The sequence below is a fragment of the Vipera berus genome (genome assembly GCF_964194415.1).
Source record: "Vipera berus genome assembly, chromosome: 5".
In the NCBI taxonomy this organism is placed as follows: Eukaryota; Metazoa; Chordata; class Lepidosauria; order Squamata; family Viperidae; genus Vipera; species Vipera berus.
Genome location: NC_138207.1, coordinates 95,123,552 through 95,138,684, shown reverse-complemented (window position 1 = coordinate 95,138,684; position 15,133 = coordinate 95,123,552). Strand labels below are relative to the sequence as shown.

The 15,133-nt window shown below is 46.8% G+C and overlaps 1 protein-coding gene across 1 annotated transcript in view; it reads right to left on the bottom strand.

The window, feature by feature from the left end:
• CCDC6 (coiled-coil domain containing 6) overlaps nt 1–15,133 on the bottom strand; it is a 37,808-nt gene that overhangs the window by 16,336 nt on the left and 6,339 nt on the right. Inside the window, exon 2 of the mRNA XM_081329044.1 lies at nt 6,887–7,036. Within this exon, the coding sequence (XP_081185170.1) occupies nt 6,887–7,036 (150 nt within the window). The remainder of the gene's footprint in view (nt 1–6,886; nt 7,037–15,133) is intronic.

The window sequence follows — 15,133 nt, the reverse complement described above, 5'->3', positions numbered from 1 at the left end:
TTGTTCCTTTTTTAAAAGTTGATGTCACTTTAAAAGCAATCGTTCTGCCCTGGTTCTTTCCAAAAAGAGACATTACAAGACTGGTCTTATTATTATCCAGACTTCCTTGATAAATACTTTAACTGAGAACTGGCGGAGATCAAACGGGCCCTTCCCGCTTTTCAGAGTTGGCTTCCTCCATGCGTGCAGCCGTCTGAACCATAGACAAGTTCAGACAAAGGCTGAACATTTCTGAGTGAGGATAGCAAATATCGACGGACCCTTCCAGTCTGCCTTATTGTGTAGGGCTGGAAATCCAGTCGTCCCATTTTCCAAAACTGAAATCAATTCCTCAAATTCTCCGAGAAGGATGCAGAGTAACCGGTAATTCTATAAAACCTAAGCAAAACAACTTTCAAAGTCATAAGCAGCAGCTGGATGCCAGATCAAGCGATAACCTTTCTTAGGAGCCTTCCAACCATGTCATTTAAAACACTGAAGGAATTGGTGCCAGGTGCAAATCCACCAGGGCTTGCAAGAAATCTGGAGGATGGAAACATCAAATAGATGTCACAACGCAAACAGTGGAGGGTCACAAGGGAAGACCGCCTTATGCCCAGAATACCTCGTGGCTCCAGCTTCATGAATGTTTTATTCTAGAATAATCTCCTTCCTCACCTTTCACCTCTTCTGCTAACAAGGGTCTTCCCTTCCAAGGTGCCTGCCAACAGGGGCTCAAAATAACTTTGCATAACATTATGGAACCAACGATGCTGCTAAAAGGTAAAGGTAAAGGTTCCCCCGCACATACATGCTAGTCATTTCCAACTCTAGGGGCCAGTGCTCATCTCTGTTTCAAAGCCGAAGAGCCAGCGCTTGTCCGAGGACGTCTCCGTGGTCATGTGGCCGGCATGACTAGACGCCAAAGGCGCACGGAACGCTGTTACCTTCCCACCGTAGTGGTCCCTATTTTTCTACTTGCATTTTTTTCGTGCTTTCGAACTGCTAGGTTGGCAGAAGCTGGGACGAGTAACAGGCGCTCACTCTGTTACGCGGCACTCGGGATTCGACCCGCCAAACTGCTGACCTTCTGATCGACAAGCTCAGTGTCCTCACCCACTGAGCCACCGCGTCCCTTAACGATGCTGCTGCTGAAAGCTAAAAGAACAAAGTGGTCTTCCAAGGGCAATATACACCAGGTGCCACACTTATACACAGAGCAACGTAACGTTTTGACACCTATTTTGGGGGTGGGGGAGAAAGAGAAAAATCCATTGCCTTACTCAATAATTTATTTCTATTTATCTAATAAAGTTCTCTCTAATGGTAGGTCTGAAAGCCACGGCAAAGAGTTTTATAGACTCAAGCAACCTTTGCCATTCGTTTATGTACACCCATGGACCTCAAAAGAAAGAAATGACAGGGAAAGACCCAGGTGGACAGTCCCCAGAGAGTTGCAAATTGAGGGCAAATTGAGCTATAATATTTCTCTCCTCTAACATATAAACCTTTGGAAATATTGTGCCTTAAGAAATAAACAGTCTCTCAGATTTGATAGCTGGCTAACATTTTTCTAAAAAAACCCACTCCAAATGTTACAAAGAGCATGCACGCTTCTGACTTTTCCGAAGCTCTTTAGCAAAACCAGGAGAACCCCAAAACACAGATTCTCGCTTTCAGCCACAAGATCTGCACCTTAAATCTCAAAACAAATCCTGGCTACCGTAACTGCTCAAACAATAAAAATTTTTTATCAGATCTCCAAGTACCAGAAGTACTTTTTGAATATATTCAGGAAGAACAAAAGGGTTTTTGAAAAACACAGTAACTAATTTTATTTTCCTGGGCTCCAAGATCACTGCAGATGGGGACTGTAGCCAAGAAATTAAAAGACGCTTGCTCCTCGGGAGGAAAGCCATGGCAAATCTAGACAGCACACTAAAAAGCAGAGACATCACCCTGTCAACAAAAGTGCGTATAGACTTCCGGTGGCTGCGCGGCGCCGGAGACAGCCTTCCCGGGCTGCCCGCGGCTCAGCTGAGTAATTTTCACCCGAAACAGCGCCAATCAGCTGTTCGGGTGAATTTGAAGCCCCCTCCTCGGGAGAAGAGGAGGGGGTGAGGCCCCAGGTAGGGGTTGAGTTCTCCGGGGCCGCCTGAGCTTGTTGCTTGGGCGGCTGAAGGATCGAACTCCCCCGTAGCCTGGGTCGCTCCCAGCTGGCCAGCGTCTCTGCTCCGGATTTTTTGGAGCAGAGCCAGGCGTTTGCGACCACCCCTGCCTGAAGGAAGGACTATGGAATAAAAGGAGCAGGCAGAGCGGTACAAGAGGAAAGGATGAAGAGGATTATTATATTTTACTCTCGAGCTTGATGGACTTTTTTAAACTTAAAGTGAAAGTGCGTCACAAGTGGAAGTAAAAGATGGCGGCTAAACCTCCCTCAAAAACTCTTCGGAGTGCTGGAACTTCTCCGACGCAACAATCATCATTGCAGGCATTGCATCCTCCTGATGTATTGACACCGAAGGATCTACAAGATGCTCTTGAAAAACATGCTCAGGTAATTCTGGAATCAATGGGTGATAAATTTGCACGGATGGAGGAGAAATTGGAGAAATTGGAGGAGAGAATGGAAGAGAGGATGGAACAGAAGTTCAGTGTGATGAAGGCAGACATTTTGTCTTCAGTGTATAAAGTGGCTGAATGTGTGGAAGACCTGGATGAAAAAGTGGAAGATTTGACTCAAAAGAATGCCATATTAGAAGCAAAAGTATTGGAGAATGAAGATTTAAGAGACAAAATGGACAGAGAATTGAGTCTTGCTCAATATTACCAGATGCAGTTTGCTGTTAGAATCAGAGGCTTAAAAGAGAATATTAAGGAAGATCTAAAGCAGCTGATTTCTGAGGCTCTGGAAGTGGTATTGAATCAGCCAGCATCTGAAATAAAGGGAGGCATGGATAAAGTGTTTCGTGTGAATTCATGGATTGCTAGACAGAGAAAGCTGCCTAGAGATGTGGTGGTTTATTTTGTAAAGAGGGAAATTAGAGATGAAGTTATACAAGCTGCCTATGATTCTAAAGTTGTGATTGCTGATCAAGAAGTTTTGGTTCTAAAAGAAATTCCTCCAAAGATTTTAAGGAGAAGGAAGGATTTTACATTTCTTGTGCAAGAGCTCAAACAACGAGATATAAGGTTCAGATGGGAGATCCCAGTTGGGTTGACGGTGATGCATGAAGGTAAAAGGTACCGTTTGGTTACTGTGATGCAGGCGCGTGATTTTTATAATAACGTTTTAAAAGCAACCCCATTATTACTTTTGGAAGCTGCAAAGAGATCTGGAGAAGGAGAACATCAAGAGGTTGAAGATGGACAGACAGAGGAGAACGGTGCTGGAGGAGATCAAGCTACAACTTCTTTGGATGATCTTAGAGAGCAGAGGGTGACGCGTGCTGCTTTAAAACGATTAAAAAATAAAAAATAAAAGAACAAGATCAGCAGATGCCTATGGAACTTTTACAACGTACTTATAGCCAAGCAGTGGGAGGAGCACGGCCTAAAAAAGATAGTCCTATCAGAGCAGCGCTTTAAGAGCTTTGGGATGATATGCATGACAACTAAATTTTTAACTTGGAACGTTAATGGACTAAATTCACCACAGAAGAGGAAGAAAGTTTTTCAATATTTAAAACAATTCAAGATAGATGTTATATGTTTGCAAGAAACGTATATTAGGGTTGTGGATCAAAAGTATTTACTGAACTCAAGGTTGGGTACGCGATTTGTTGCTTCTGCAATGAATAAGAAAAATGGAGTGGTTGTTTATGTTAAAAGTGCTTTAACAGCAGACTTAATTGAAGCAGATAAGCATGGAAGATACGTTATGATAGAGCTGCTGCTAGAAGGCAAAAAGACGCTTTTAGTTGGATTATATGCTCCTAATCAACAACAAGCTGACTTTTTTAGTTTACTTTATACAAAGCTTACCCAGTTGGATTATAAATCTGTTATTTTTATGGGGGATTGGAATGGTGTTTTGGATGTACAGATGGACAAGGCTGGAGCTTTTAAGCGCGTCCCAAGTCATGCTAGATTGCCTAAATCTTTTTTTTTTTTTTGAAATGAAGATTTTATATTAATAGTGTTTGTAGTTATTCTATATGAGCTAGAGAGTGATAGATTTTAGAGTTTATGGTTGTTAGCATGTGGTTGTTTATGATTCTTTTTTTTCTGTTTTTTATACCTTGTACTTAGCTCTGGGAAGTCGGGGGGGGGAGGGGGGAGGGGTAAGGAGGGAGGGATAGGGGAGGGGTAGGGGGGTTTGTTAAAGATAAAATGTATGATAAAACTTTTTAATAAAAAAAAGAGCTGCCATCTTTAAGAGCCTAAAAAGTGGACTTCAGGTGTGCCCAACTCACGGCTCATAGACTACATCCAGCCCTGGACAGCTAGTAATGTGGCCCCCACAACTTTTTTGATGTTAGAATAAAAATATATTTGAAGAGAACAAAAGTGCGTATAGTCAAGGCTGTGGTCTTCCCAGTTGCAATGTATGGCAGTGAAAGTTGGACCATAAGAAAGGCTGAGCGCCAAAGAATTGAGGCCTTTGAACTGTGGTGCTGGAGAAGACTCCTGCGAGTCCCTTGGACTGCAAGGTGATCAAACTGGTCAGTCCTAGAGAAGATCAACCCTGACTGCTCTTTAGAAGGCCAGATCCTGAAGCTAAAACTCAAATCCTTTGGCCACCTAATGAGAAGGAAGGACTCACTGGAGAAGAGCCTCATGCTGGGAAAGATTGAGGGCAAGAGAAGAAGGGGACGAGAGAGAATGAGGTGGCTGGATGGAGTCACTGAAGCAGTAGGCGTGAGCTTAAATGGACTCCAGAAGATGGTAGAGGACAGGAAAGCCTGGAGGAACGTTGTCCATAGGGTCGCGATGGGTCGGACACGACTTCGCAACTAACAACAACAACAATTTTATGCATTTAATAAACAAAGCCGGGGGGGGGGCAGTTGCAACAATATCAATCCAATTGAAAACAAAACCTCAAATCTAATACCCTTGCAAAAAAAAAACAGAAAACATTTCTACCTCTAGGTTGGCTGAAACCCAAACGTGGCTAATTTGCAGAGTGAGAAATAAGCCAATTAAAATAAGAGTAAGAGATTAGAGGGCAGTAAAAAAACAACCCAGAGATGAACAGCTGATGCAACACTGTCTCCTGCAGGATCTTCAAAGAGAATCCAGGGCTCTCTAGGAGCCCAGCTCATCCTCCACAGAAAAACCCAGAATCCAATAGTTTTGCTCTCTGCAATTGCGCCTCTTTGTGATGAATCAAGGCAGGTGTGTCTGGCAACAACAGGTTCCAGGTCCATCTCCTCGCTTCCTGTCATACCTGAGCAAACGTGGTGCGTGGACACAGAAAGGGGGTCCCCAGGGAAGCCGCAGAGGGGTTCGAACATGCCTACGAAGCAGCAAAGCCTGGCAACTTTTTCAATTTGGTTGATACTAAGGAATGTTCCTAGGGACGCTGAGCTTGTCAATCAGAAGGTTGGCAGTTTGGCGGGTCGAATCCCGAGTGCTGCGTAACAGAGTGAGCGCCTGTTACTCGTCCCAGCTTCTGCCAACCTAGCAGTTCGAAAGCACGTAAAAATGCAAGTAGAAAAATAGGGACCACTCTGGTGGGAAGGTAACAGCGTTCCGTGTGCCTTTGGCGTCTAGTCATGCCGGCCACATGACCACGGAGATGTCCTCAGACAAGCACTGGCTCTTCGGCTTTGAAACGGAGATGAGCACCGGCAGAAACGACTAGCACGCATGTGTGGGGGAACCTTTACCTTTACCTTTGGAATGTTCCCCAAGTTGAAGGTACAGGTGAAGTCTGCTTTTAAAAATCATAAAAGGCCTTGACCCAAGAGTGGGAGTGGGAGGGAGGAGGAAAGCAGCAGCTGTTGTACTTTGCCTTTTCAGCTTCTGGATAGTATCATCTGAACCTTCCTACTTGGATATACAACATTATTTAAATGGAGGGCATTCCTAGTGGGAAACTGGACGCAAAAAATATAAATTGGACTGTCAAAGAGACCAAGGAGGAAATATAAACACCGTAGCCATTCCCCCTTGGTAGCCTTGGAAGTCAAAACGTACCACACACAGAGAGAGATACATGTTCTGCAGTTTTCAAAGTGTGAAGGGACATACAGAGTTGATCCAAGGCAAATTCTAAGGCAAATTAAACACATCCCCCCTTTGGGCAGAATCTGCTCAATCCATGCACTGAATCAGAGTCACTTGGTCACCTTTTTTTCAAACTTGGCTCTTTTTAAGTTTCCCAGATTTTTCCCAGCCCTAACCTAACCCTGGGAGGGAAATTCTGGGTCTTGAAGTCCATCTCACAGGTACCCAACCTTGCATCAGATCCATTGCACAGGAGCACCAACGCCACAGAGTTGAGCTCACTTGTCCCACTGAATGGGATCTTGGGTAATTCACACACCACAAATCAGATATTAATAATTTTAGTACATGATTTTGGAAAAAAAAAGCCTTTATCGTTTTTTGGTTTTTTTTGGAAATGGACCTTTAAAGCCTGGTGGCTTGGCTTTCCCTGGCCTCTGATTTCTTTTTTTAAAAAAATGAAGAATTTTTCTTTTCTTTCGCAACTATCTTCTTTCCCTTGGTTAGTTCACTCCTGTTTGGAATATTTAGCAGCCGATAACGGCAGTTAAGACATTTTCTTCCTTGACATAATCCTTTTTGATATTTCATTCTAATTATCTGTTGCCTAAGGGTCTGAAACGATGATTCCAGTGATAACAAATGCATTCCCTGTCTAACAACCGCCTGAGCGGTTCTTGTTTTGGGAAGTGTGTGTGTGTGTGTGGGGGGGGGGAAATAGAAGAAGACATACCTGCATCAGCTTCCTTGAGAGTTCATTCGTGAGAAATTCCTCCTCCTTTTCATAATTCACAGCCAACGTCTCCTTCTCCTTCTGCAAAGCTTGGATCTTCTTAAACAGGGTATTACTGATAAATTCTTCTTCTTGCTCCGCTCGGGCTTGCTGGAAGAGAAACACAATCTCAGAGCCAGGTGGCTGGTCTGGAAGCAATCCGTCAGCTTCCTCTGCCTAAGCTCAGCTGCCATTCAGCTCAACAAGGCTGGGGAAGAGCCAGGAGGTCTGCCAAGAAATCCCAAGCCCGATCTCTTTGCTGCTGCCAGCATGGACACCGTCCTGTTCACGGAGGGTCTAGGCCCAAGGGTAGGCCACCTTGGCTCTTTGATGACTCGTGGACTTCGACTCCCAGAATTCCTGAGCCAGCCATGCTGAGGGGAAAGGGAGAGGTTTCCAAGCTGAGCCAGGCTGGCTCAGGAATTCTGGGAGTTGAAGTCCACGAGTCATGAAGGGGCCATCGTTCCCCCATGCTGGCTCAGGAATTCTGGGAGTTGAAGTCCACGAGTCATGAATGGGGACATAGTTCCCCCATGCTGGCTCAGGAATTCTGGGAGTTGAAGTCCACGAGTCATGAAGGGGCCATCGTTCCCCCATGATGGCTCAGGAATTCTGGGAGTTGAAGTCCACGAGTCATGAATGGGGACATAGTTCCCCCATGCTGGCTCAGGAATTCTGGGAGTTGAAGTCCACGAGTCATGAAGGGGCCATCGTTCCCCCATGATGGCTCAGGAATTCTGGGAGTTGAAGTCCACCAGTCATAAAAGAGCCAAGGTGGCCTACTCCTGGCCTAGGCCGCTGCTCTAAGCTGCCACGCAGGAAAGGCAAGGACCCCGGCGCCATAAATGCTCTCTTGCAGTCAAGAGGGCTTGGCTCCAGGAATGAAGCCACACCGACCACAAACCAGGATGGATGTGAGTGAAAAAGATCTGGGGTGGGTGGTGGGGGTGTTGTTTTCTGTAATACTCTGACACAGACAGCACATTTTCCAGCTTCAAGGAGTTTGTGGGCAGAGATTTGTTCCTGCCACTGCACTGAGCTTCCTGGGACAGACTGCAAACACTTTTAGCCGTCACTGATGCAGACTCTCCTATTCCTCAACTGCAGACCAGAGCAGTCGCAGAGCCAGTCATTTGGAATGAAGTCCAATCTTTATGCCCAACTGCCCACCGAGCTTGGCTCTAGTGTAAACCAAGGTTATGCGCCGCTGGAGTGGGGTGGGGTAGTGTGAGAGGTGAAGAGGAGGAAAGAGAGGACCTATTCTTGGCGAACAAGAAGCCGTCAGCCCATCCTGGGCAGGGTGAAAACACAGGGCAACCCAACAGACTCCTTTTCTCTTCCCAAAGCTTCCGATGCTTCTTCTACTCCAGGGCTTTTCAACCAGTGGTACGGGTACCACCTGTGGTACATTGGCACCATCCTAGAAAAGTGGTAGCGAGGGAGGGGAATGAGCTGAACCGGTGGCAGCACCGCACAAGCCTGAGTGAGAGATGGCTGGAGCTGCAGGGCTGTCAGGGCTCAGCGGAAGCGCCAGGATCAGCACCAGGATCCAGCTGGAGCTCAGCGCTGGTCCTGGCGCTTCTGAGCCCAGAAGAAGCGCCGATCTGCTGGAATGTTGCAGCATCTCCATCATCTCTTGTGATTTACATTCAGATGCTTGGCAACTGATTCATATGTATGACGGTCAGTGTCCCAGGGTCATGTGAAGTGACCAAAACCTGCTGCAACCACCCAACAGAGGGGGGGGGGAATAAAAACCAAACCACCCCACCCCACCCACGCTGCCAATCCTCAACAGAAATGCTCACAACAATGAAAACCTCGGACAGGAGGAAGAGCACCGCTGGGTGGTCAGGCAGGTGTCTTGCTCGGCTGTGGCTTGGGGGGGCACTTTTTTCAGTGCCATTGTAACTTCGAACAGTCACTAAGTGAACTGTTGTAAGTTGAGGACTACCTGTACTTCATCACTTTTTTCCTTTTTTTTTTTTGCTCATCAAGTTTTTGACACCTTGCTAGGCGACTGGTGGTACTCGGATGTTGTCATATCCTAAAAGTGGTACAATGGGTGAAAAAGTTGAAAAGCCCTGTTCTACTCTTCCTTATAAGGCCCCACAGTCCAGAGAACCAAGTTAAAAGCAAACTTCAAAGCGTGAACAAACCAGGAACCAGGAACAATGGGAGCCAAGCTGTGGCTTCCATGCAAGCTGCTCCACCCGTACCCAACGGGGTTTACGTCTTTCCTGGTCTGGAGCAAATCTTATTGGTGCAACAGTTCAAGCTGCCAATCTGGTTTGCCAGCCTGGTTTTGCCAGGAAGTTGCAAAACTGACGGAACAAGGCCCATCTGAGCACAAGGGTCACTTAACTCACCTTAAAACAGTTTACAGCCAGAGCAACTCGACTGGCTAGAAAATGAAATGTCGAACAAAGTGTGAGAACTCTGCCCTTTCCTGGGATCTCACGAAATGCCCGCAAACATCTCTGTGTGATGCCAACAGCCGGGAAAGAGATCTGTGCCCTACAGCCTTGCCGTCAACTTGAGAAGGAAGAGCAGGTGAAAGATTAGGACCAAGGGAAGGAAGCTGAGTTGGCAGGACTGGATTTAACTGCTGTTACAATTAAACTGATTACCCCTTACAAATTAACAATTGAAGCATATTCAAAAGCACAAACCGCACGAAGTATAGAACAGCTCTGGGTATGTGTGCGTACCTGAAAAGGTGTGTGTGTGGGGGGAAGATACATGATGGGAAAGGACCGATGATGGATGGATGGACAGACACACAAAGGTGCAAGAGAAAGTAGTGTGTGGAAAAACCTTTAGAGAGCTCTGAAAAAGTTGGTTCCTCTGCTGAACTGCTGTGACCCCACTGAGCCAGGAAATAGCTGACAGGGGCCAGACCACAGTTATAGTACTGTCAGGTTTTTATTTAATCTTCTCTTTGGAATTCACATCCAGGATCTCCAAATCTGGAGTACTCTGGTCTGGAAGATTTAGTTTTAGAAAACTAGGAGAACAGCTGGATTAGTGTGTGTGTGTGTGTGTGTGTGTGTATGTGTGTGTAGGAGGGGGGGAATAGGACACTGTGAACCCTCTGCTGGAAGCAGGATCTGATTCATACAAAACCAACATTTCTCTTAAGCTTTGTAAGACACGTACAATTCATGTTATGATTTGCTGTCAACTGCAGAAAAGGTCATCTTCTGTGAACCGTGACTTTAAAATCCTAGACTAGCACTATATGCAGCCGTACAGAGAACAGAACTCAGCATTTGATTGCCATTACGCATCTGCCATCTTTTACTCCTTCTTGTGGCTGCAGAAGTTGGAGGAGGGGAAGGGGGAGGGAACGATTAATCATCCATGGGGGGGGGGGAAACACACCTCAGGAGAAGCAGTGCTGGAAGGCTATCAGGGCTGCAAGGAGGAGGCACCCGACAACAAACCCAGGGCACGCGATTCTAGCGATCGGCCACCTGCAACTCCACAGCCCGCCACAATCTCCTTTAACGGTTGCTCTTGCAAATCTTCAGCCCGTTTCACACGTTTTCACAGAAGCTGTGTGGGTTTCGTCACAGACAGGCATTTTATTGCAGAGGTTGAAGGATCCTAAGCCAGCCTGCTTCACCCAGATGGGGCAGCAGGAGCGTTCGGGAAGTAGAAGTCCCACATTCAGTTCATGCAATCGTAGGAGACCCAATGGTTCTGAAATTCTAGAAGAGGCTCGGGAGCCTCGGGTTTTTCCATCAGTGGCCCGTGGCGCCCAGGAAGCCTTAGTTTTAAGAGAGCCACCTCTACTGAGTAACAAAATGCAAGGACTCAGGAATGCTGGCCGACTGGGAGAGGGTTGAGGTTCATAGTGTGAGGCCCAGCGGTGAATCCTGCAAGAGAAGAAAGGCTGGTGGGAAGACACGGTGGCATCAAGGGAATTGAGGGGAGGTTCCGCGCCCTCTCCCAAAACCAGGCAAAGAAATTCCGAGCCGGATGATTCTGGGCGGGAGGTGGAGAAACTTTAAGTCCAGGACCAAAGAACAAGGCCTCGAAGGATGTTTACCACAAATCTCTTCTTTCAAAAAAAAACACAGTCCCAGACCTCAAAGACGCAGAACAAACCGGACAGTCTAGCTCAGTGAGTCTAGCGATGGGGGAGATGGAAAGGTGGCACAGAAAAAAGACTCTGGATTGCCAGAGGGGATTTGATCCCGCTCCTTCTTGCCCGGATTAGTAGTAGGTAAGGCAACCTTTGATCCAGCTATTTCTCCAGGGCAAAAAAAAAAAAAAGGCAGCGGGAATTTCCCCTCTAAAGACGGACAGCTCAGGCCCTCTCAGGAGCCGCGGAGAGCCTCATCCCCAGGCAACTCCTTGCCGGCAGCTCAAGAGGAAGCTGGAAGGGCTCCACGGGCATCGCTGGAAGGGCTTTTCCTACGTGGGCCGAGGCCCTGAACGCAGTTCACTTAATGAGCCCTGGCAAGGGCAAACTCTTCAGAAGGGGGGGGGGCTTCTCCCCAAAGCATCAGGCTGTGAAATGGGAGGACGTAAAGCTGAGGCGAAAAGGCTTACAAAGAAGCACAAGAAGGATTTGCTAAAACTTTTCAAGCGTGGAAGCCAACAGGACTAAAATGAAGGAAAAAGAAATGAAAGGAAAAAAAAGAAGGAATATTCTAGAGCCATGGTGGCGAACCTATGGCACGGGTGCCACAGGTGGCATGCAAAGCCCTCTCTGTGGGCACATGTCCCGTCGCCCCCGTCCTAGGCCTTCAGCTGGGTTTTATAAAACCTTTTCGCTTTAGGCCTCCGCCGCCGTGTGCAAAAAAAAAAAACACAAAAAGGTTCAATCAAACAATTTCAACTTCTCACAGGGAAAAAAAAGTTCTTGCAAATTTGGAATTGATTGATTGAACTTTTTAGTCCCACCCAGTCTGCCGTTACCACAGCGGCCACACCCACCCAGCACCCGATGATACGTAAGTGGGTTTTGGGTTGCAGTTTGGGCACTCGGTCTCTAAAAGGTTCGCTATCACTGTTCTAGAGGAACACGACTGAGACGTCAATGCGCTATGACTGAGTGGCTGCCCCCCCAAGCCGAGCCCCCGAGGAGGAATCTCCTCTCTCCAAAAGCCAGGCAACCTCCGGATGATTGTGAACAGGATCTGGGATCCTGATAGCCTCCCCACGCACACACAAAGATCCTCTGACTCCCCCTGGAAAGACTCCTTTGCCTAGGAAAGGTTCGAATATATTGCACAGCTTAGGCTGGGCGCATGGGTTTAAAAGAAGAAAGGGGGGAAAAACGAACAAACCACAGCCTGAAGCTGTAATACTTGCTTTCGTACTGAGAAGGCGTAATAAGATTATTTTGTGTTTACAAAGCTGGAATGAGCCTCCAGAGGCTTAAACTTTCATTAGTCTTGGAGTTCCATCAGGCATTTCGTGAGAGCTCCACAGGGAAATTCAACCTTCGCACTCGTTTCTCTCTCTGAGAGACTGACACAGTCACACAGGCAGGGACTCGAGAGGGCAAAATGGGCTAAGGAGTTGTTGGCTTTGGTGAGGTCCTCCCAAGTTCCTCCAGAAAGAGCATGATGGTGGCCGTTCCAATCCACCCACTAGATTTGGTGTGGGAAGACAGGGCATCAAGGAAACTGGGGAGGGGGGCGGGGGGGAGACACTTCCCCCAAACTACGCAGAGAAATTTCAGCTTAATGATCCTGAGAAGGGTATGGGGCATGGAAAGAGAGAACAAAAGAAATGGAATCAAAATGACTTGCTGGCTGGCAACCCCTTGGTCTCCGTCTTAATTTCCTCATTTCTTTAAACGCCTAGAATTGGAAGTTAATTATGACTACAGACGCCAAGATTAACCTCAGGATATGTTCATGATATTAGAATTACAGATGAGCCTTCCAACTGTTCTTCCCATCACAGATGTTAAAAAGGAAGATTTGCATCTTTATTGCGCCAAGATTCTGTTACTTGAATTCCAAATTCTGTTTTGAAAATGTACATGCAGCCCCACTAAAGGGTACCTACCTCACAGAGTATCCTTCCTCTAATTTGCAACAGATTAGGGTTTTCAAATCTTTCTGACCCGTAGGGAAACCAAGCTCTAGCATTAGGCTATTAATTAACCACATTGCTCCCAGCAAGAACGTTTAGCTGAGGGTTTTGTTTTGTTTTGTGGGCAGAAAGAAGCAGCCAGAATCATGAATAGATGTGAAACTTAAGTCAAAAGGATTAAGTGGTCTCAATGACAAATGGATCTGTAATTTCATGCAAATTAAAATATATTCCTGAAATAGAACCAGCACATCTCATTTGACTTTTAGAAAGAAATAAAATAGATGAGCCACAGCCTTCACACTTATCACCGCTTAGAGAGAAGACAGAATTCAAAATTCACAAGCAGCCTCTTAGGTTCCCCGGCCTGGAAGAACAGAATTTCTCCTCAAGAGTTTTTCTTTTTTTTCTTTTTCTTTTTTTTGGAAAGGCCACCTTTTCCTACAAAGTCAGGGGAGCTTTCAAAAACAGTTAACTTTAGAAAACTATTCTGAGAAGAAATTTTTGGGCAACAGGGTTTAGTTTCCCCAACATGTAATTAAAGGTAAAGGTTCCCCCGCACATGCGTGCTAGTCGTTTCCAACTCTAAGGGCTGATGCTCATCTCCATTTCAAAGCCGAAGAGCCAGCGTTTGTCCAAGGACATCTCCATGGTCACGTGGCCGGCATGACTAGACGCCAAAGGAGCACGGAACGCTGTTACCTTCCCACCGTAGTGGTCCCTATTTGTCTACTTGCATTTTTACGTGCTTTCGAACTGCTAGGTTGGCAGAAGCTGGGACAAGTAACAGGTGCTCACTCTGTTACACGGCACTCGGGATTCGACCCGTGAAACCGCCGACCATCTGATCGACAAGCTCAGCGTCCTAACCCACTGAGCCACCGCGTCCCCTATGTAATTATTTAACTTCAAAGATGGGAGTGGGAAATGAGAGTGGTTAGAACACTAAGAGCAGGTTGCAAGGCTGTTCCAACTCTGAATTGCTGTTAAATGTTTATAAGTCAAGGACTAAGTCTACTCTTCCCTCCAGATCTCTACTCTGCTTTTCCTTTGCAGGATAAAGGGGTAGGGAGACCTCAGTTCCCAAAGCAATCTTGGGCTCACCTTGGCAACGGAAAGGACTTACTGGACCTTTGGGGCAGGCAAAAGCCCAATGACAGCAAGGTACACTCCGTGACAGGAGAGCATGCTGATAAATTAAGAAGGCTGTCATTTCACAAGTTGTTTTCTTGCAGTCTCTCACACGGAAGCAACTGGACAAGCAGAATGTGACGGAAGACACAAGAGCTGATGTCAAAAGGCTGGCCAGGAAGTGTTATTCCTGCCAACTTGAAAAAGCTTACCTGCCACAATATTTAGCATTTCTGACCTATAAACTTACACAGCTGGGTCGTTAAGTGGCTTTTTATAGCGTACAAGGAGGAGAGACCAAAAAAAAAAGTGCATCAAATTTCCAATTTGCTCAACTGTTCCATCATCAAATCCCTTGCGCCTTCCCCGTTTTGGCCTTGCTTCTTGAAATTTCCTTTGAGGGGAATGCAGAGTTATTAAAAATAATGTAATGCCATGCGTTGTGCATTTGGAAGCGCTCACAGGATGAATCGGATGGAGTAAAAAAAAAAAGGAGAAAAAAAAGTGCACCAGCTGCTTAAACCCCCAACAGGCTTTGGGCTACGGCACCTCTAAGCCTCCCACTCCCCAAAGCCCCCGAGTTATAGGAGCTGTATCTGAAAAGGGGGCCTATTTCTGCTCTAAGGGAAGGCATCTCTCTTCCTGCAAGGAAGCGAAACGGCCAGAGGGTCCTGAGTGAGCTGCTTTGCACTTGGACCATCTTCCCTCTTCCTCCCCCTTCCACTGGCCAGCAGCCTTTAACAAGACTGGGCCCAGAGAACCTCCAGGCTCTGGCCTAAATCCCCTAAAACAGGGGTGTCAAACTCAATTTCATTGAGGGCTGCACCAGCATTGCGGTTGCCCTCAAGGGGCCGGGTGGGTATGGCCAGGGTGGGCGTGGCCTACTGGGTGGGCGTGGCTAGAGTGCGTATGGCCTACTGGGTGGGCGTGGCCAGCTCTACATCGTTCGCATCAAGGCTGCCTATGGGGGCCTGGACAGGAGTGGGACAGATCTGAGGGTCTCTGGCAGGAGGAGGGTCT